This window comes from Protomyctophum parallelum, assembly GCF_964188405.1.
Source record: "Protomyctophum parallelum genome assembly, chromosome: 2".
NCBI lineage: Eukaryota > Metazoa > Chordata > Actinopteri > Myctophiformes > Myctophidae > Protomyctophum > Protomyctophum parallelum.
The window spans coordinates 48,572,094-48,592,803 of NC_139699.1; the positions used below are offsets into that span (position 1 = coordinate 48,572,094).

The window sequence follows — 20,710 nt, forward strand, 5'->3', positions numbered from 1 at the left end:
GTGTGTGTGTGTGTGTGTGAGTTACTGCAGTCAGTGGTTTACAGATACTTTAGCTCTATCTGGGGGGGGGAGTGCAACGTCAGCAGAATTGGGGGTGGGGGGGGGGGGTTCGGCAGGCGGCAGTCCTGGGCGGGACTATGGGCGGGACTAAATAAATACTGATACTGAACTACTACTACAACTAAGCTACATGGAATAAGTAAGGGTAAGGCTAAAGGAGGACACACACAGAGGCAGTAAAACAAAGTTTCTTATGAAAAGTTGGCGCACTCTACCTACATAGTAATCAGGGATACGGCTCGGCTCCACATCTGACTTCTTTGCTATTATTCTCTTCGTGGAGCTTCAGCGAGCGAGTATTTTTGGACACCGCTTCGTTTCTTTTTAACGGGAGGATGTTGTAGTAAAGTAGGGGCTACTTCTGCGTTTATGTATGCGTTGTTACGGTAAGTCCTATAACTAAACTCATTCACACACACCGTTATTTCCGTGGATGGATGTATATCTTTATCCATGCTTGTGGTTTTATCGATGAATGATGATTTGATTTGATCCATGGATGCATACGGATCATCCAATGTTGTTTAGTAGAATGACTAGAATCGACCCAGACTGCAGTAGTTTGTCTTGGACCTAGGTATAGACTAGTAGGATATACTATTGTGTTTACTGTAACGTCAACACTTTGTGATGATCGAAGTCCGTTATTCAAGTTGTTAACTCAAGTCTTTATTTTGCCCGGCTGACTTTAGTCACTCAAACCCCGCGCGCGCCGCGGTCTGCAGTGAGATTATGATACTGTAAGGAACGTTGTATTACACCGTTGTAAAGTAACGACAGAACTACAATCAGGTTTTCCGAGTTGTGGTTTGGATGTTTCTATAAATCGTGTTTAATGGATGTTGTTGTTACTGTAGTAAATCGTATTCCGCGCCCTGATTTTAAAATAAATGTTTACCTGCGCGGGACCCACGTCGGCTCACACTGCACATCCTGTACGTGACGCACTTCCAGTCTTTGCTCCTATTGGCTGGATTTCGTAAACTGGGCGTGCTAACGGGGCCGTTGAGTGCGATCATTGGATGGGTCCGCACGCCATTCACCGCCAAGCTCAAGGCGGTGCTATTTGATTTTTTAGATTCTGATATAAAAAGTCCCCTTTGATGCCTTAATGCTATTGCTAACATTACGAGATTACAATAACGCTATTACCCATTAAATATAATTCGACCAAAAAAGGTAATTACCCTTCCTTGTGATCATTAAGTGATCAAGTGCAACAATCTAAAACGGTGTACAGTACACATACCATTACATGATACCATGTAATGGTATGTAGTATGTACTGTACTTAGCTTGGTTAGCAGTCATTGGCTACAGGCAGTCGAACTTTGCGCAATGGGAACACAGATTGTATCTACGAGAATCTAAATGTTTGGGCAAGTTCTGATAAGATGATCTCTGCGGCTGCCATCATTATAATGTTATTATTATAATTATAATGTTTGATTTTCTGTTGTATTATGTATGTTTAATTTGCAACTTAAGGAGCCCTTAACTCTGAAAGTGTACAAAATGGAAGCACGTACATGTCCATTTGGTTCCATTTGAACGCTCTCAAAGCTACAGACCTGTTATGGTCTATTATGTTATGGATATGTGTTTCTGGTAATATTATTGTTACCTCCATTTCAGGGACAATCTCTGCCACCCCTGAAATGCCATTAATATAATGTAATATGCTGCTGCCATGTAATACGAAGATAGTTAATGTTAATGTTAATGTTAATGTTAATGTTCTTTCTAAGGTGGAAAATGATGAGCATAACAGCAGAGTCTCAACACGTGACCCACCCCACCTCTAAGGTATCTAATGTTTTTTTTGTTGCACTAAATAGTTCACAGCCAGCTAACTTTCAAGCATTACTTTACTTACTTATGGGCTTTCCCCATTTATATTCAACAGGATGTCTTTGTAGTGCCCGAGATTGTGGCAAAAACACCAAGGAAAATACTTGGCCCTTGTACAGTATCAACAGAGAACCAACAAAACATGGGCCCTCTCACAACGCCAACCAAGCCAATGGAAGTGGCATCTGGAGAGCCCTGGACACCCACATCAAATCTTAAGATGCTCATCAGTGCTGCTAGCCCTGACATCAGGAATCGAGAGAAGGAGTTGTGCAATGATAACGATGGAGAGGAGACCCTTGAGCCTACACAAGTAAAATTATTTGCCACAGCACACATAAGTCACTGACCTAATGTTCGGTATGTGTTGACAACTTAACTAATATATATCTTTGTCTCTAGGACATTGAAACGGGAGAGGAGACAGAGAAGCTGAGCAGGAAAGAGAAGAGTCTGGGCTTGCTCTGTCATAAATTCCTTGCCCGCTACCCGGATTACCCTGACCCTGCCCTCAACAATGGCATCTGTTTGGACGATGTGGCTACTGAGCTCAGTAAGTCTATACAATTTGTTTAAATAACTTTTGTCAACTTAAAATGCTTCGATTTTTTTATTGTGTGTATGTTTTTTCTTCTTTTAAACCTTTATTTACCCAGGGAGGTAGCTAAACTAGCATGCTAGCTTATCTTCAGCCACGCCTTGCACACAGGGGAGCTGACCCGTATGACAACAGAACAGACTTTATACTATTTCATGACAACGCCAGGTCCAGGAAATGATTCCCAATGCATTTTTCCCATAGACATTTCAAAAGGTATTTATTTAAAGACGGTTACGCCGTGGACAAAGTCAACTCGAGTCGTGACAATTCATGATAACAAACTACAATATTTTGGACCAAACAAATAATTACAAAGAAGCAAAACAAAAAAAAAGTGTTTTTTCTTCTTTCTAATTATTTGTTCGGCCCAAAAAACTTACTCAAGTGCACCAAACCCACCCAAGGCCATATTCAGGTGTTGGGGGAGGGGTAAGTGGTGGACAATCAATTCACCACCCACAGTTCTCTTGTTGGTCTGGGGAACGCAACCGGGAACCTTCCGGAAATAATCTAATCTTTAGGCCACTGCTGCCCCCCGTAATAATTAAAAGTAGACCAATCACAGCTCACACCACCAGCCATAAAGGAACCCAGCATGAACAGACTGTTCACACTATGTATTGAAATGTCACTGTGTATATTGTGTACACCAAGGAATGGCGAAAGTAAAACCCAAAGAGTGTGAAAGTTGTATAATGTCCTTGAAAAGTCCTTGAATTCCTTCTTGCCATGTCGACGAAGGAGTGGGAACATTTTAGTTGTTTTATATTCTTACACCTTTTCGCCCTCTCCACTCATTGGCACACAATTATTATTATTCTTTCCTTTTCATGCACACAGATGTGGAGCGCAGGCGCATCTATGACATCATGAACGTGCTTGAGAGCCTTCATATGGTGAGTCGCTCAGCCAAGAACCGCTATATATGGCGTGGACGCTCCAAGCTGACCCAGACCCTTGCCATACTGAGGCAGGTGGGTGAGCAGCAACGATATGCACAGCAGATGCAACACATCCGGCAGCTGCAGAGCGAAAGGGAATTCGACTTGGACGGGGATGAGAAGGAGAATGAGGAGGCGGAAGAGGCAGGAGAGCTGGGGCAAAAAGAGATGTTCTTCGTGGAACTTCCGGGAGTTGAATTCAAAGCCGGTGAGAGACAATAGTCTGTCTTAGGCCAAAGTTGAAATTCTTTATTGGGAAATAACCCCTTGAGATGAATCTCAAGGGGTTATTCAAGGGGGTCAACCGCACCTCCTTGCAACCAAACGCTTGCATGTAGTTGCATAAAACCATTATCCCCAATGGCAGTTGCAAGGAGTTGCGTTGGAGCGGTTTGGGCCTTAGGTGTGACACACAAAATTGCTGCTGTCATACATGACACGTCCACGTACGTTTTGAGGGGCGCTAGGTCCTCCAATGCTTTTTAAATTACGTCATATGGCAGCTTTTAATGTTTCACGTATGTGATTATTTTTTGTACTACTACGAGATGGCTTCTATTTCATACTACTACTTACATCTTGTTTTGGACAGAGGTAATAATCAGTTGTAATTTCTCCATTCTCCCCAGCCTCTGTCAACAGTAGGAAGGACAAATCACTTAGGGTGATGAGCCAGAAGTTTGTCATGTTATTCCTGGTGTCCAGTCCTCCTGTGGTCAGTCTAGAGGTTGCGGCTAAGATCCTCATTGGAGAGGATAACGCAGCAGATCAGGACAAGAGCAAGGTCAAAAGTAAGTTCAGATACCTGAACATTCTGAGCAACACGCTTTATATCTGTCAGCGTCACATACTGGTGTTGAATTGTAGGAAATAAAGTAACCAATGTTTTCCGTCATTCCAGCCAAAGTGCGGCGGCTCTATGACATAGCCAACATCCTACGGAGTCTGAAGCTGATAGAGAAGGTCCATGTGACGGAGGAGAGGAGGGGGAGGAAGCCAGCGTTTGAATGGATTGGCCCTCATGAATTTCCCAAAGTTACAGGTATCAGTGTTACTGAAGCTAAACATTGGTCCACATTTCTATACAGGGTGCCTACAGGTTCTGATAAGCTCATAAAAAGTCAAATTGTTTTTTTATGATTCACGTGGTCACATACACTACAGCATGTCAATTATGAACACACCTTGATGAATAAGTGATTGAAGTTTTATAATTTTTATGGGTTATTATTAGGGATGTCCCTATTTTTTCCGCTTCCGATACGATTCCGATACCGAATATGACAAATAAGGGCCGATCCGATACTTTTCCCGATACCGATATAGTATCGGGACATCTCTAGTAATTATGCCAAGCAAAAGCACGACAAAAGCACACAACCGTGGGTTTGAATCCCACTCACTACGTGTTTAGCACATTATCCCTTCGCTCTGTTGTCTTTACTGGACTGTAAAACCGGCAAAGTTCTTTCTGAAAACAAAAATGGATTACTCATATTATCCCATTTTGGGCGGGAACCCTTTTTGGTATTTTAAGCATTATGTTATGCTTTAACTATTGAAAAATAGCAGATCTACAAGCTTGTAGGCCTGCAATTTTGGAAAATGCCACGCAAATCTTTGAATGTAGATTCTTTCACAGCAAATATTGAGCACCACTGACATAGAAACATAGGTATTTCAGAAAACTGTCAAGAAGACATTTTTTAAAATTTTGACGTCAGGCCTAAATGTGTTAAATAAACACACACAGCCAGTAATAAGCAGTAATGTCTATTCCAGAATCTGAGGTCTCTGCGTCCGGCTGTCCGGCGGCTACAACCAAGACAGTACTGGAGTCGCGCACCTCCAAAGAGAACTGTGCGAAGAACCTCTTCTCTTCAACAAGGTCTAAACCCAGCTTCACCAGGCACCCTTCCCTCATGAAGCTGGCCAAGAGTATCCAGGAAGACAGACGCAAGATCACCTCGGCCCCCAGCAGCCCTGTGAAAGATTACCTTTGTGAGTAGTACACTACAAGTCTCACTGAGTTATGTTTTGCTACTTGGCTGAATTGATGCTATTTGTTTATAAAAAATACTGGCTACAAATTAATTAATTATGGTTGCGATTTCAGGGGTTGACAGTATGGTCAATTTGCCATGGCTTCTGTTTCAGGTACAGAGTAGGGATGCATGTCAAATTTCTGGCCGATACCGATAACCGATACCAACATTGCTGTTATGGACGATAACTAGCTACACATTACCTGACTATTTAGGAGTGGAGTTAACTAGCTACACATTACCTGACTAGTTAGGAGTGGAGTTAACTAGCTACACATTACCTGACTAGTTAGGAGTGGAGTTAACTAGCTACACATTACCTGACTAGTTAGGAGTGGAGTTAACTAGCTACACATTACCTGACTAGTTAGGAGTGGAGTTAACTAGCTACACATTACCTGACTAGTTAGGAGTGGAGTTAACTAGCTACACATTACCTGACTGCCAGAAGTGTGAAGAACTTGAGAGCCGCACTGACAGTATGTTTTAACAGCGGGCGACAGCCAGACGAAATTTCTGGAAGTGCATTATTTGTCTATGGGACCCGCCGACTACCGGCGATAGCAGGCGAACAGGCGATGGTCGAAAAGTGGGCAGAACAACGTCGCCCGAAAAGATAAAAAATATTAATCTTTTCATGCGATACTGGCCGATTGGGCGATGTGTCAGCCGATGCTCGGATTGCTCGCACACTGTTAAAACATACAGTGAGCCTGGTCACAGTACTTTGTTTCACTCAAAATGTATTTAAAAATATTGCCCAAACTGAAGATTTATTTTGGTGTATTTTTCTCTTGTTGTGTCTATTTATATCGTCAGTTACCTAATACTAGACTACAGTATGTATCAGACTATGTGGATAGGTGGGTTTTAAACTTTTTAGTAGCCAATTTCAGTATTCCATAAATTAACACCGGACAGCATAGGTTTAATTGGAATAATTCCAGTGAATTCATTCTGAATCACATTCCTGTATTTTGTTAACCCGGTCTTTTCGCCTTCTTGTCTTTCTTTTTAACACAGATGATTCACAGAACAGTGACTTTCCAAGCAAAATGGCCCAGCTGGCTGCAATTTGTAAAATCCAGCTTGACCAGCAATCAAAGTGAGTTTAGTCTCATGTAGAGTTAAGAATGAGTCTGCCAGATGTCTCAGATGTCAGTATGAATATATAATCCACCTTGCTTCCATTCCAGGGCGGGAGATAGGAGTTCAAAGACTGCTGTGGCTCCGGAGCAGAATGCTGCTCACACCACAGGGTCCCAGGAAGCCAGAGTTGACACTAATGCCACACACCTCGCCCCTCAGACGCAACCTCCGGCCCAGCCACTGGGATCGGTCTCCTACATCCGCACACACTGCCCTCCCCTCATCCCTATGCTGCTACCTCAGCCTGGAGGGAGTGGGCCTTACGCCGTCTACCTTCACCCGTCCTCCCTCCGAGGGCACCACTTGGCCAAGCCACAGCCCACTAGCCTGGCTGTCCGTTCCATGACCTTTGAGGATAAGAGTGGTCAGAGTCCCATCGCTGCTGTTGGCCGGCCGGCTTCCAGGGCCCCGGAATCCAGCCCTATCAAACGCCCGTGCTCAGATCCCACGGCTGACCGAAGCCCCGCCAAGGCCAAGAGGGTTGAACCCACCTGCAAGGTATGAGTCCTCTTCCGTTGCTGGAAACATCATAACTGTATTGCTTTGTTTAAAAAATATAAGGTTTTCTTAATTTCCTGAAAAATTAACATTTTGGAGGTATGAGGTTTCCTCCCGACAGCAGAGATATAAAAGTGTCTATTAATTAACCACATGGACCCTAGCATCTCTATTAATTAATTAATTGACGTAATATGTTGACATTAATAATTATGCAAGTATTTGTTGATAAAGCTGATCTACAAGCTTAAAACGTGTTGCGACAAGTGAGCTAAGCTTGTACTGTAGAATTGTAGATCAGATATTTTTACTATTTCCTCCTTAACTCTTCCCATTGTGATTATTCTTACGCTAGATGAGTAAATGAAAAACATTAAAACGATTCTCATTAATTATTAATATGATGCTGTAGTCTTGTTAGCAGTTGCAGGGGAGGTTTAGTGCCATTTGATTGGAAACCGCAAAAGTCTTTACAGATTGTATATAATCATTTCATCCCAGTTCCGTCTGCAATGTAATGAGTCATGACGTCTTTAGCTTGCCTATGCTCTATATGATTTTTTTAATCCCTAACTAATCAGTTGTTACAGTACGTTTTAACAGCGGGCGAGCATCGGTCCGACACATCGCCCAGTATCGCCCGAAAAGATGAATTATTTTTTATCTCTTTCGACCATCGCCTGTTCGCCTGCTATCGCCGCTAGTCGCCGGGTCCCATAGACAAATTAATGCACTTCCGGAAAATGCGTCTGGTTGTCGCCCTCTGTTAATAAAACGTACTGTTAGACAAAGCTTGTGTTCTCTGTTCATTCATTGTCCGCCTTCTTCTCTCCATATGTCCATGTTTGTCCTCTGTCCTGGTGTAGGACGCGTCCCCAAAGCTGTGCGAGATACTGCAGGCACGTCTGGCCCCTCGGGGACATCCTCTGTCCAGCAGACCGTCCCCTCGGGCCCTCCACAAGGACCCAGAGTTCCTCAAGGGCCCCGGCGCCGTGGCGGAGACTGTGGGAGCCAATCAGACGCTGAGCGTCGAGACGTTCCTGGAGAAGGAGGACAAAGCTGTGAGCTCCGACGGCGAGGCGGGGCTGACCCCCGTGAGGACCTGGACACATGGACACACAGAGGTATGATAGAACTGTCCCCTTCACACCTAGACAAAAAGAGGTATGATAGAACTGTCCCCTTCACACCTAGACACACAGAGGTATGATAGAACTGTCCCCTTCACACCTAGACACACAGAGGTATGATAGAACTGTCCCCTTCACACCTAGACAGTAGACACACAGAGGTATGATAGAACTGTCCCCTTCACACCTAGACACACAGAGGTATGTTAGAACTGTCCCCTTCACACCTAGACACACAGAGGTATGATAATAACTGCCCCCAAAAACAACACTGGTCTGGAATGGCGGTGGTTGCAACATTTCCAGTTCGGTCCTAGCTGGAGCAGTGTGTTGCACGAATGCACGTCCACTCTCCACCGTACTTTCAGCTGCTAATGGTACTGCAGCCATAACCAAATGAACCCTGTATGCATCTAAATTGAGGTGAAAATTAGGCCTGTGTTATCATACTTGTACATGATGTGTGGTGTCACGCAGCAAAAAGAGCTAAAATATGTCTCATTGCGATGCGTTGTGAGCTCATAGATGGCCATTTTCCCCATCTGACACTGGCTGGCATACAATAAAGTAGACATAATAGTAGGCAAGTTGAACCTTACTCCGCCAGATGGGGGCGGTATTGGTTCACAAGTTCTCAATACGTTGTGAAACAAATGTGATTGTGAAGCAAGTGTCATATAGATCTAGCAGGTTTCTGGACAGATTCTTCAAACACCAATCATGGTCTTTTGCCTGTCTACCTATTACACATAGAGGCAACTGCGCATACACAATGACACAAATAGAGGAACAACTATGTGGCTGTTTGTATTCACTATAGTATCTATAAATATGTACTGTCAAGTATGTCTGTGTACTATATGGGATGTAATGTATCAATATACCCTACAATGATGTCTCCTATCTTAAAAGAAAACGTTTTTGTATAGTTACCGACATTCAGTCACTGATCAGTGGCATTGTTTCCAGAGCCACTGGGAAATAACAGAAGCTTTGTGTGAAAATGTGGTTCACTTTGGTAGAATTAAAAACTGATGAGGTAATGTCCAGACAATCCAGTACCACAACACTTCTTATTAACCCCCCAAATTGCCTTTCCTGATGGAAAGACTAGGCTCTGTCTGTGTATAGGACAGGATTGGAAGCTAATTGAAACGATTGTACAGCAGCTAATGCCATGTCGCGTTCCTTGTCTTTCCAGACTCTGGTTCCTGCAGGATACCTGTTCCCCATCTCCCAACAGTCCCTCCTCGGCTACAAAGACCTGCATTGTCTCAGCGGAGAGAGCAACAGGGCTCCGACTCCCACATACAACATCTATCACACACCAACCGCAGGTAAAAAAAATCACACACATTTTTTTTGAGTGGTGCAACCACTCCTACATCCAGGAATGTCCGTATGTATCATGTATGTATCATGTATCCGTCTTGAGCACGAGTGGTGTGCGCATGCGTGAAACCAGCAATGGCCAGCAATATCCGCGCGTTTGTGCACAATGCGCGTGCGTGCCTCACATCTTGTGGTAAATAAATAGTGTCAATGCTAGCGAGCTAAAATATAGCCATCCTTGCTCTAGAAAGCACCAATGTTTCCATCTAGACCACCGGATAGTCAGCAAAGACCTCCGAACATCGCGCTAATTGACCAAACCATGGAGAGCTCCGTAGATTAGGAGTTATTGTTATTGAAGCTTTTAGTCTGCCTGTATAATGGGAGGTGGACGGCAGCTCGCCTGCGCGATCCGGTCTAGGTACGCTAAAGAAGGAAAGGCCGACCCCCGTGGACGGCAGCTCGCATGCGCGATCCGGTCTAGGAGGTATGCTAAAGAAGGAAAGGCCGACCCAAAATAATAATGAAAAAATTGTTCTCAGCGACGCGGATTGATATCCATAATAAAGCTAATAGAGAGAGAGAGAGAGAGGAGGGGGGAGAGAGGGGAGTTGCACCACTCGGTTCACACAGGTGTGATTTTTTTTTTGTAACCAGTGAGTCCATCGGCTCTTCGGAATTTAATTAACTATTAAACTATAGCGCTGGTAAGACTAGATTGTACCCTAAATATTAAAGCAATTTCCTGACTTTCTATTTAAGGGACATTCAACCATACGCCAAACATGAATGAATAATAGCCGATAATAAAGATGTTTCTTTCCCCCGACAGCCAGCCCCCACTCTGCTGCACCTCGCAAACACAACACACACAGATACATAATATAGCCGCCCTATAGAGCGTCGCAGTCCCGCCCCCTCGAGAGACCCGGAAAATAAATCCCCGTTCATTTTCCTCATAGACTTTTCAGAAAGTATTTATTTAAAGACGTTTACGCCGCGGACAAAGCCAACTCTTGTCGTGACAAATCATGACAACAAACACAAATCTTCGGGCCAAACAAAGAATTAGAAAGTAGAAAGAAACGTCATGTTACAACACTTTTGTTGTTGTTTTTCTTCTTTGTAATTATTTGTTTGGTCCAAAATATTGTGTGTGTTGTCATGATTTGTCACGACAAGAGTTGGCTTCGTACAACGCTTAAAAGGTCTTTAAATAAATACGTTTTGAAATGCCTATGGGAAAAATGCATTGGGATTAATTTCCTGGGCCACTCGTTGTTCTGAAAGGGGGAGGGACTGCGACGCTCTATAGAGCGTCACAGTCCCGCCCCCTATCCAGACCCGGAAAATAATTCCCCGTTCATTTTCCTCATAGACTTTAGACTTTTCAAAAAATATTTATTTAAAGACGTTTACGCTGCAGACAACCCGAGTTGTGACAAATCATGACAATAAACACAATGTTTTGGGCCACTCAGATAATTAGAAACGAGAGAAAAAACGCAGGTTACAACACTTTTTGTTTTGTTTTTCTTACGCTGCTTGGCCGCAGCATAAACCTCTTTACTATAAAAGTCTATGGGAAAATGAACGGGGAATTATTTTCCGGGTCTGGAAAGGGGGCGGGACTGCGACGCTCTATAGCTTACTGTTGCCTGATTTGTGGTTCTTACCACTACATTGTGTCAGAACTGATTCAACGCATCTCATCCGCGTACTTGTGATATTGTACATCGTATAATGTTATCTGCAGGGACAGGCAGGTTATATAAAAGTTTTAAAACATCCTTAATTGGCGGGGAAGATTCTATATGGACATTATAGCGGTGTGTGTGTGTGTGTGTGTGTGTGTGTGTGTGTGTGTGTGTGAGCGTGCGTGTGTGTGTGTGTGTGTGTGTGTGTGTGTGTGTGTGTGTGTGTGTGTGTGTGTGTGTGTGTGAGCGTGCGTGTGTGTGTGTGTGTGTGTGTGTGTGTGTGTGTGTGTGTGTGTGTGTGAGCGTGCGTGTGTGTGCGATCGATCAGCGGGCAGTCCCCCTCCCTTGCATGATGCATCCATAGTCACAGTATAGTGATCACAATCCAGATAAATATCAAATGATCGCCCTGATCAACTTGGGAGGATTCAGACTTCAGATTGGATCTCTAGACGATTATTTATCGGGTAGTGAATAGGACCTTATATCCACAACATCACTCCCTCCCTAGCCACCAACTGTTCAAAAGCGATATAATGCGGGTTCAATACTTTCTAATTTAAAAAGTGTTTCCATACCACATTCGCGCATTTCCTTTTTTTTCAATATAGGCCAAAATTCACCCCCTTCCAGCGCAAAAGTGCTTTTGAGGTGTTTCCATTCAGGGTTGTATTCGCAAGAGCAGAGAAACAATGGTATTTACATGCTTAGACATACATACATACATACAGACACACAGAGGGACACACATTGCTGCGTATAGGAGTGGCTAGCACCACTACAAAATACTCCTGGGGAGTCTATATTTTCCCTGCAGTTGAGCAACCACACACACCTCTTAAGAGAGTTGCAGCTCATGTATAACAAACAAGCTCTCATGTGGTTCTGATTTCCATAGTTAGAATCTCATGAGAGCAGACTGTCTTTTTGGTTATATAGGTGATTGTTGGGAGGAGTTCTACCCCTGTCTTAACAATGAATCTGAACTTTCTCCCTCCCTCCCTCCCTCCAGGCTCCAGACCTCCTCTTGTCCAGGAGGTCACCCCCACTGGACTGCGCCTTCACAGATTCCCTGCTGCGTCGCCCCTCTCCTCCCAGGGCCAACGGCTCCACAGCCCCAGTCCTGCCATCCTCAACTTCACTCTGCAGAACCTCGGCCTCATCCAGGGGGGGCCCGGCCCAGGACAGACCCCTGAACGCACCGGCACCCTGCCCAGTCCACTGCCTGCACATCTGGCACATCTGGGACGCATGGTGTTCATTAAACCCATGTCTCCGCTCCCCATCCAGCAGACTGTACACGGACAACCACTGACGCTCATCAGTGTGCAGCAGGTAAAAGAAATACACCTTTTGGTGTTTTTAAGCATTTTGTTATACTTTAGCCATTGAAAAATAGCAGATCTACAAGCTCATAGCGCGGCACCGAGTGCCACGCTACAAGCTTGTAGGTCTGCTATTTTCGAAAGATCGTGAAAATGTGGCACAAATCTTTGAATATATATTCTGAGTATAACTCAAATCTATAACTCAAATCTGAAACATATTTTCACATGGGGGCCAGCGGCCGATTACATCTGAAACATATTTTCACATGAGGGTCGGCGGCCGATTACACATAAATTCTGTGGTCCTTGACATGAAATAGTTTGAGAACCACTGACATAGAACCATGGGGTTTCAGAAAACTGTCAGGATTCAGAAGACATTTGTAGAATCGTCCTCAGGTCTAAATGGGTTAAGTTTTAGTTGACCGCTTGCTTTCCTTTTTTTTACAAGAAAAACTACACAAGCATTTCTGCTGTTGTCATTCTGTTAACATGCTGGAATTCTTCTTTCCGTCCAGCCTCTGATGACCACACCCAAGGGGACAGGTGTCTCCCAACCCAGCTTCTTCCACACCCCTGTCTCCCTGTCCCCTCTGGCCACCGTGGTGACGACCAGCAGCCCGTGTACGTCCACCAGCACCGTTTACATCCCTCAGAGGAAACTTGAAGTCAGCCCCAAAGGGTCGTAAAAAGCCTCCATGTCTGTCACTATAACATCTGGGTCTGATGTCATGTCTCTGTAGAAATATCTGTATTGTTGGCTTTCTTTTCCTGTTTTATTTTGAGGGGTGTGGTTTATTATCACACGATCCAAACTTTATTTTATTTAATGTTTTAATAAACTGTAGTTTATTAAAACTAGTAGTAGGTCTATGTGAAAATTACATAGAAACGAATGCAGCAAAAAAGAAATAGGCATGCCGACTGCTGTCAAGGCGTGACCAACCGCCAGAGACTGATGACCAAATTCTGTCATAATTACCATATCGTATGGTAAATGGTTTTTTGAAAGTGTGACTGGAAGAGATATTTCTTTTACGAATGGTTTTTATCAACGGGGTGAAGGGTTGTCTATTCAGCAATAGCAAATTCTGCTTACATGGGTTACATGAATGCCAAAATGTGTTATTTTCTTAACTGTTCAAATTGATAAGTATTGCAAATGTGATTTGTGCCACAGAGAAGTACAACCAAGTCACCTCGACATAAATGAAAATGGATGATTTGGACGTTGTTGACTGAGAGACCTAGTTTAGTGTGACTGGAAATATTGTAGATTGGTTGGTTGTAGTTCTTACTAGTAAACCTAGTAAGATTACAATATTGCACATTTTACATGTTAACTTTTACCATTTTAAAAAAGTGGAATTGTTTAAAATGAATGTGTTAGATTCTAAGACCAATCAGGCATAATTTAATTTAACTTCATTTCAGAAGTCATAGTAAATGGAAAATGAAAATAAATGATTAATATTGTTTTTCTATGAATATGTCCTGTATTTATTAAATACCAGCAAGCATACCTTACAAGTTTATATTAAAACAAAAGCAGTACCGGACGATCAGAGAGCTCTGCCTACGTCTGAAAATCTATAATTCAATTTCAGTGAATGGGTTTGGAATTGGAATGGAGGCCAGAGAAAACCAGCGGTAACAAATCGTATGTCCACCACAATTTCGATATACCATCCCACATGTGCTGCTTCTCTACACTGTCTGCAGCTGTCATGAGGATGATGGCATCAGCCAAGAATTTCCATTGACTGAATTGATACTGTTAGTCCAGAACAAATGGCTGAACTGCTGTGTGGTCCAGTAGAATTGAAGAGAATGTTTTTGGTGCATATGGAAATTTGACGTGACTAGATTACATTTACGGTATAACCACGTGGACCATAGCGTTCCTATTCTGTGCATCATCATGGCATAGCCAATCTACATTGACCTAGCGTTCCTATTCTGTGCATCATCATGGCATAGCCAATCTACATTAACCTAGCGTTCCTATTCTGTGCATCATCATGGCATAGCCAATCTACATTGTAGATCGACTATAGGGGGAAATAATCACACCCGCGTGAAGTGAGGGGCGCTAATATATTAAAGTCTGACTCATGTTGATTAGGTCATGTAATGATGATATAAAACAAACGGTGCCAACACAAGCATTAAATGCCATTAACAATAAAGAGTCAATATGACAATGAGTTACAATATGACGTACATTTTCCCTTCATTGTCAATGGTGTTTATAAAACAAACATTGAACTAAAGACAAACATTATAAAACTGGGACCAATGATAGACCCCTGCAGGACCACTGTCAATGAAATATATGTAGGGTTAATATATACAGTACCATATATATATATTTATATGGTTAAACGTGCTGTAAAACACTACAACACACAAGTACGGTACCACATGACAGATAGATAGATAGATAGATAGATAGATAGATAGATCTTTATTTGTCATTGCAACGTGTACAACGAAATTAAAAGTGCCAACCAATCAGTGCATCATATCACAAAACAACATACTGTACAAGATAAAACAAAAACACACATGACTTCTTGTTATTGCACAACCCCAGCAGCACTAATGCACAAACATGTAATTTTCAGCTGTTATCGCACAACAAACCCTTATTGTACTTAAGATAATAGATAGTAATAGAAGGTAATAGATAATAGATAATACAAACTAAAAAGTGTCGCAGCAACAGATCATTTTTTTGCAGCATTGAGTGCAACTACCGCTGTGGGATAGAAGCTGTTACTGAATCAGCTTCCAGTACATTCTCATGTGTAGTATTCCGTGTCCTGTGACGACAGGTCAGAGAGCTATGCTTTTGTCATGAGGTTATTTTAGGAAGATGGTATCATTTGAGCCACACCCTGAGCTCCAGGGATGATGGGGGACATGGTTGGTATTTAAGTAGCCCTACATGGTTCTGCTGAGCTGACCAGTCCATACTGTCTGGCTAATAAGATACAACAAAGCATTCTGGACTGGACTTGAGGTAAGCAAGGGGGGTGATTCATTTAACAATTCAACTGGTAAGATTTAAGCCATGAAATCTGATTTCATTAAAGACATTTTCCAACTGCACTTGTACTGTTAATGTACCAATAATAAGGCATGTGTACAGTTACTGTAAGCTACTAATTACTTGGACAGTGTGTGTGTGTGGGGTCCCCTAGAAAATGATGTGGTAAATGGAATCCTTTATCGTAGCCTATGTAACTATCGCTTGTGCTTATTGGTAAAGTAAATCTGTGTGTGAGGAGGCATTATTGCACTTGTTTACATGTATTTATTATTTTCTAAACTATAGTACACTTGTTTTCTGAATCTTTCTCAAATTAGTTAAAAAAAACACTAAAAGGATAGTGTTGGTGTTGAGGACGTTGAGCCAGAGAGGCAATCAGGTTGTGTGTAGTTCAGAGAAAATTAGTTAAAAATAATGATTCCCCCCTCTTGACTCTCTGCTCCAACCAATATAGGTTCAGATTTCTTCCCCTTTCTAAAGATGCCAAACTGGGGCGGTGGTGCCAAGTGTTCAGCCTGTGAGAAGACAGTGTACCATGCAGAGGAGGTCCAATGTAATGGGAGAAGCTTCCATAAGCCATGCTTCATCTGTAGTAAGAATCATCAGCTTGCATGTCCAATGAGTGCCGTTACAGTTATTTCATTATTTCCCTTTACGGCACGAAATGTATACACAACTATAGATAAACTGTATAGGCCTATACATTTTATTTGAATGTATACATTTACCACCCTACTAGGAAATGTACCAGTCTCTGATTTCCCCCTTTCATCTAGGCACAGAGCTATATAGGTTTGAATATTGTTCAGAACATGTTCGATGCATTTCTTAATAAGTCAGAAGAGTGCTTTAGACTTGTCAAGTGGCAGCCCCTTAACGTTTGTACAGCAGTTCTCTGGAGCATTGTAAGGTCAAAACTACTTTGGTAAGGGCAGACGGAGTGCTGAGCCACAAGAGCACCTAAATGGGTATGCTATTCTCAACAAATAAAACAAATGGCCTATCTCAGTCTCAGCCTATAAATTGGATGGTTGAACGTCGTCAGTCAGTCAATGCCTGGGGACTCTTTTTTTCCATCTGACACAAGCACTCATCTTTAAACTGTCCTCTCCCAGGTATAGAAATACAGCACACTTAATTGTGTGGCATTCAACAAATGAAATGTTGACTGACAAAAAGAGTGGCTGCAAATACTGCAGACCATGCAGGCCACCATGCACCTATAGGGACGTCGAAGCTGCTCCCCTCCCCCCTCCCTCACTGACAAAACCAGGACCTGAACTAAGAGCTTTACAAAAAAGTAGAACTATACCGGCCATCTCCAGCCAGGCCAAAATAATATAGCAAACTAAATAACTGAAAAGAAAGATAAGGCTCGCCTAAATGATGACCAATGTGGGGTTTGGTTTTGGTGTGGTTTGCTGGGTCTGTGTCTGGGTTGGAACTGAACTTGCTGGCAAGATGGCCGCGGTCTGAATATCGTCAATAGGGCTGCGGCAGGTGAGAATTGGACAACCTGCTGCAGGGGTTCCATTGCAAAGTCTGATGAGAGAGGAGAGACTGTGGGGGGTTAGGCCCCAGTGTTGTTTTTGTCGACTAAAATAAGACGAAATTTTTTTGTCTGTATATTTAGTCGACTAAAATCTTATGATATTTAGAGTGAGTGAAGATGTCATGGCCACACGCAACAAAACACTTGAGTATTTAATATTCAACTCTAAAATGTCAAAATGAATTGGATAGGTTTCATGAACTCTGAGGATTTGCTGTCGGAAATGTGTTTAATGAAATGTTTTACTCCACTCCCAGTGGCCTGCAGAAAGGGACTGGACAGCACAACAGTTGCAGCACATGAATCCGAAATCTACTGCAAAGCCTGCTACGGCAAGAAATACGGACCCAAAGGCTACGGATACGGGCAGGGGGCCGGGGCCTTGAGCTCTGACCCGCCTGGCAAGATACAGCCTCAGGAGTATGGCTTGTTTTCACACTTATAATGCATGACTTCTTATGTCATGGAATCTCATGGAAATGAATGTTTATCGTCTTTCTCCTTTTCCTTACTTTTTGTATAGTTGCATAGAACGTCCGTCCACCCCAAAATCGAATCCCAGCAAGTTTGCACAGAAACTTGGTGGTTCTGACTGTTGCCCCCGGTGTTCAAAAGCTGTGTATGCAGCAGAAAAGATCATGGGAGCAGGGAAGGTATGGATGAAGTGCCATTTTTGTATAGTGACTCAAACGCTGTTCCAGCTTGGCTCTCATAATGTTCATGTTTTCATTTCACCCCCAAATGAATGTATTTGGCCCAAAGTCCCAAACCCTGAAAACATTTTGTGCCAGGTAGGTTCCCTCAGAATTGAAGATTTGTGTTTATAAAATGTTTCAAAAATATTAAATACAAAAACAGATCTATCGGCCAGCTCACAGCGTGTTACCTTGTGACGTGTTGAGCTTGTAGACTGGCTATTTTCAAATAGTTGAAAAGTCAAACTGATTTTGATGCTATAAACTCCTTTTTGCTGGAGACTGCCCCTGGAACCCCCTCAAGGACTGCACTTTTAACGTCACTGTTCTACATGCTTCAATTATCTGCCTTGGTATCATGTGTGTGTGTGTGTGTGTGTGTGTGTGTGTGTGTGTGTGTGTGTGTGTGTGTGTGTGTGTGTGTGTGCGTGTGTCATGCGTGTATACTCACCCAGCCTTGGCATAAAACCTGTTTCCGCTGTGCCTTGTGTGGCAAGAGCCTGGATTCCACCACGGTCACAGACAAGGATGGAGAACTGTACTGTAAAGGTACATCATGCGCACGCACGCACGCACGCACGCACGCACGCACGCACGCACGCACACACACACACACACGCACACACACACACACACACACACACACACACACACACTGCACACAAAGGATTGCTTGTACAGTACATTGCAAATAGAAGGGCAGCAAATCTTTTTTCTTTCTTTTTTTCCAGACTGTCTGCATCTCAGACAGTCTCAGACTGTCTGCATCTCAGAGAGTCTCAGACTGTCTGCGCATCTCAGACAGTTAATTCATTTGTAGGCCTATATATCATCTGCCATTTAGGATGTTCTGACCTCAACATACAAACCAGTATCAACACTAATTGAGTACCTACTTGTGAAAAGTGCTTTTAATTAAAGGTCTGGTGTTTTATTTATTTTAGGTTTTCTGAGCTCAATTGGACCCAAAAAACCTGAACTTTCAACATTCAGTAGACTAGACCTGTACATGCCCGTTGGCCACTGGCCTACTTGAGAACGATGCAACTTGGGAACATAATACCCGTTGTCAACTTGTCATTGCATCCGTTTTAACTATCTGTCTGGGTAACAAGACAACTCACCCTGTTTCTGTTTTCCTCCCAGAATTTTCTGGGTGGGAGAGGCTGGACAGCAGACAGCTGGACTTTGAATTTCTCTAACTATAAACTATAAATGAGGTACCATTTGAGTGGGCAAAACCTTACATATGCTAAATAATACTAAATTGTTTATAGGGTCAATATAAGTAAAATAATATAGACGTGACCCTTTTGTGCCCATACTGTATATGGAGATCTCTGTATCTGTCTGTCTGCCTCTGTCTGTCTGTCTGTGCCTGAAGACTCAAACTGACTGTGAAAAGTGTACTGGTTAAGTAATCATTTGGCAGGTGTAGGGTTGCCAAGGCAATCAATTGGCTGAGGCAGAGGCTGGGAATTGCACAGGTGAGGGGACTTGGGCTCATTAGGCCCACTGGCAGAGCCTGACCAGAGCCTTTTGTGGTGGTTCTGGAGAACCGTGGGTCCGACCGACTCGATACCGGGCACTGCACTCCCTGTGGAGTCGGTGGTGCAAGCGGTTCTCGAGTTACGTGTATTACAACCGTACACACAGGCATGCAGACAGACACACACATTTTCTGTGGTCTGGGGTTTTCTGAATAATTAGGCTCAAACAAGTGCTCTGATTTGCCTGTGGACTGTGATGTAACAGTCCACAAATCCCATATATGACATAACAATTTGCCAGCAGATGTCACTGTTGAGGGATTTTGCCTGTTTGCATTGCAGTTCAAAAGGCTTCAGAACATACAGAGAAAACCCCAGACCACAGAATGTTCAAAGTTCAGGTTTTGTGGGTGTAACTAATTGAAGTTATAAAACCTAAAAGAAAAAATAAATGAAAATGAATGTGATGAAACCTTTACACTAAAAATGTATTATTTGTGTCTGTTTTTTTGTTGTTCCCGTCTAGTTTGCTACGCTAAAAACTTTGGCCCCAAAGGATTCGGGTTGGGAAACGAGGCTATGGTGGATGAAAGACTTTAAACCAGTGCCTTTTGGTTGTTTTTTTACTGTTCTTGATGATAGGGATGTCCGATATTATCGGTCTCCCGATATTATTAGCCGATAATTGCATATTAAAAATGTAATATCGGAAAATGTATCGGTTTGAATTTCTCCCGAATTTATGATAAATGTAATTCTTATTTGGAAAACCTTACATTTATGAATGCATCCAGCGGGGCATCGCAATACAATTAGGCATGTGTTGATTCCATGACCGCATATATCAGTATCAGTTGATATCGGATGAAATCGGTATCGAAAATTAGGAGTTGGACAATATCGGGATATCGGAAATCTGCAAAAAAAAAAGGCAATATCGTACATCCCTCCCTAGTTCTGGACCTATACTGTGTTACATCAAAGCTGTATTCAAAGAGACAGGCCTGGGTGAGGTTCTCTCTTAAAATAAAAATACATAATGCTATTTTACAGTGCCACAAAGGGCTATAGAAAGCCTGCTGTTTCTAGGAGCTTATAGATTCCCCATCGATGTCACTGGAAGAGGGGTTTCTGAACTGCCCATGCACAGCCCTCCTATGAGACAGTTGTAAATGTGATTCTGGTTATAAAATTATATATACAAGTATTAAACTGGACAGAATGGAGAAAAGTATAAAAGAGTTTGTTGGTAAGAGCAAGAATTGGTGTGTGTTAGAGATCATTTA

General features: G+C 42.8%; 2 protein-coding genes across 7 annotated transcripts; both read left to right on the top strand.

Annotated features, from left to right (window-relative positions):
* The first annotated feature begins 211 nt into the window (after window positions 1-211).
* e2f8 (E2F transcription factor 8) lies at window positions 212-13,475 on the top strand. Of its 2 annotated transcripts, none has more exons than XM_083793400.1 (14): window positions 212-446; window positions 1,809-1,866; window positions 1,967-2,224; window positions 2,314-2,464; window positions 3,353-3,661; window positions 4,083-4,244; window positions 4,355-4,495; window positions 5,236-5,454; window positions 6,522-6,603; window positions 6,695-7,145; window positions 8,012-8,269; window positions 9,477-9,612; window positions 12,317-12,639; window positions 13,151-13,475. In XM_083793400.1, the coding sequence occupies exons 1-14, from the start codon at window positions 430-432 to the stop codon at window positions 13,319-13,321; spliced, it is 2,736 nt and encodes a 911-aa protein (XP_083649526.1). In that variant the 5' UTR covers window positions 212-429; the 3' UTR covers window positions 13,322-13,475. The 2 variants fall into 2 exon arrangements, with proteins under 2 accessions (XP_083649526.1, XP_083649527.1); XM_083793401.1 differs by having other exon boundaries at window positions 8,027-8,269.
* Window positions 13,476-15,613: 2,138 nt separating this feature from the next.
* On the top strand, window positions 15,614-20,688 carry csrp3 (cysteine and glycine-rich protein 3 (cardiac LIM protein)). 5 transcript variants are annotated; one of them, XM_083759857.1, is made up of 7 exons: window positions 15,627-15,657; window positions 16,142-16,279; window positions 17,497-17,659; window positions 17,763-17,892; window positions 18,390-18,483; window positions 19,081-19,154; window positions 19,951-20,031. In XM_083759857.1, the coding sequence occupies exons 2-6, from the start codon at window positions 16,168-16,170 to the stop codon at window positions 19,134-19,136; spliced, it is 555 nt and encodes a 184-aa protein (XP_083615983.1). In that variant the 5' UTR covers window positions 15,627-15,657; window positions 16,142-16,167; the 3' UTR covers window positions 19,137-19,154; window positions 19,951-20,031. The 5 variants fall into 5 exon arrangements, with proteins under 5 accessions (XP_083615982.1, XP_083615983.1, XP_083615979.1 ...); XM_083759856.1 differs by lacking the exon at window positions 19,081-19,154 and having other exon boundaries at window positions 15,614-15,657; window positions 16,168-16,279; window positions 19,951-20,688; XM_083759853.1 differs by lacking the exon at window positions 19,081-19,154 and having other exon boundaries at window positions 19,951-20,688.
* The last annotated feature ends 22 nt before the right edge of the window (window positions 20,689-20,710 follow it).

Coding starts and splice junctions, on each gene's coding strand:
- e2f8 (XM_083793400.1), top strand. Junction 8,270..9,476: donor GGACACATGGACACACAGAG/GTATGATAGAAC, acceptor TTGTCTTTCCAG/ACTCTGGTTCCTGCAGGATA. Junction 9,613..12,316: donor CTATCACACACCAACCGCAG/GTAAAAAAAATC, acceptor CCCTCCCTCCAG/GCTCCAGACCTCCTCTTGTC.
- csrp3 (XM_083759856.1), top strand. CDS start 16,168: ATGCCAAACTGGGGCGGTGGTGCCAAGTGTTCAGCCTGTGAGAAGACA. Junction 17,660..17,762: donor GGCAAGATACAGCCTCAGGA/GTATGGCTTGTT, acceptor CTTTTTGTATAG/TTGCATAGAACGTCCGTCCA. Junction 18,484..19,950: donor TGGAGAACTGTACTGTAAAG/GTACATCATGCG, acceptor GTTCCCGTCTAG/TTTGCTACGCTAAAAACTTT.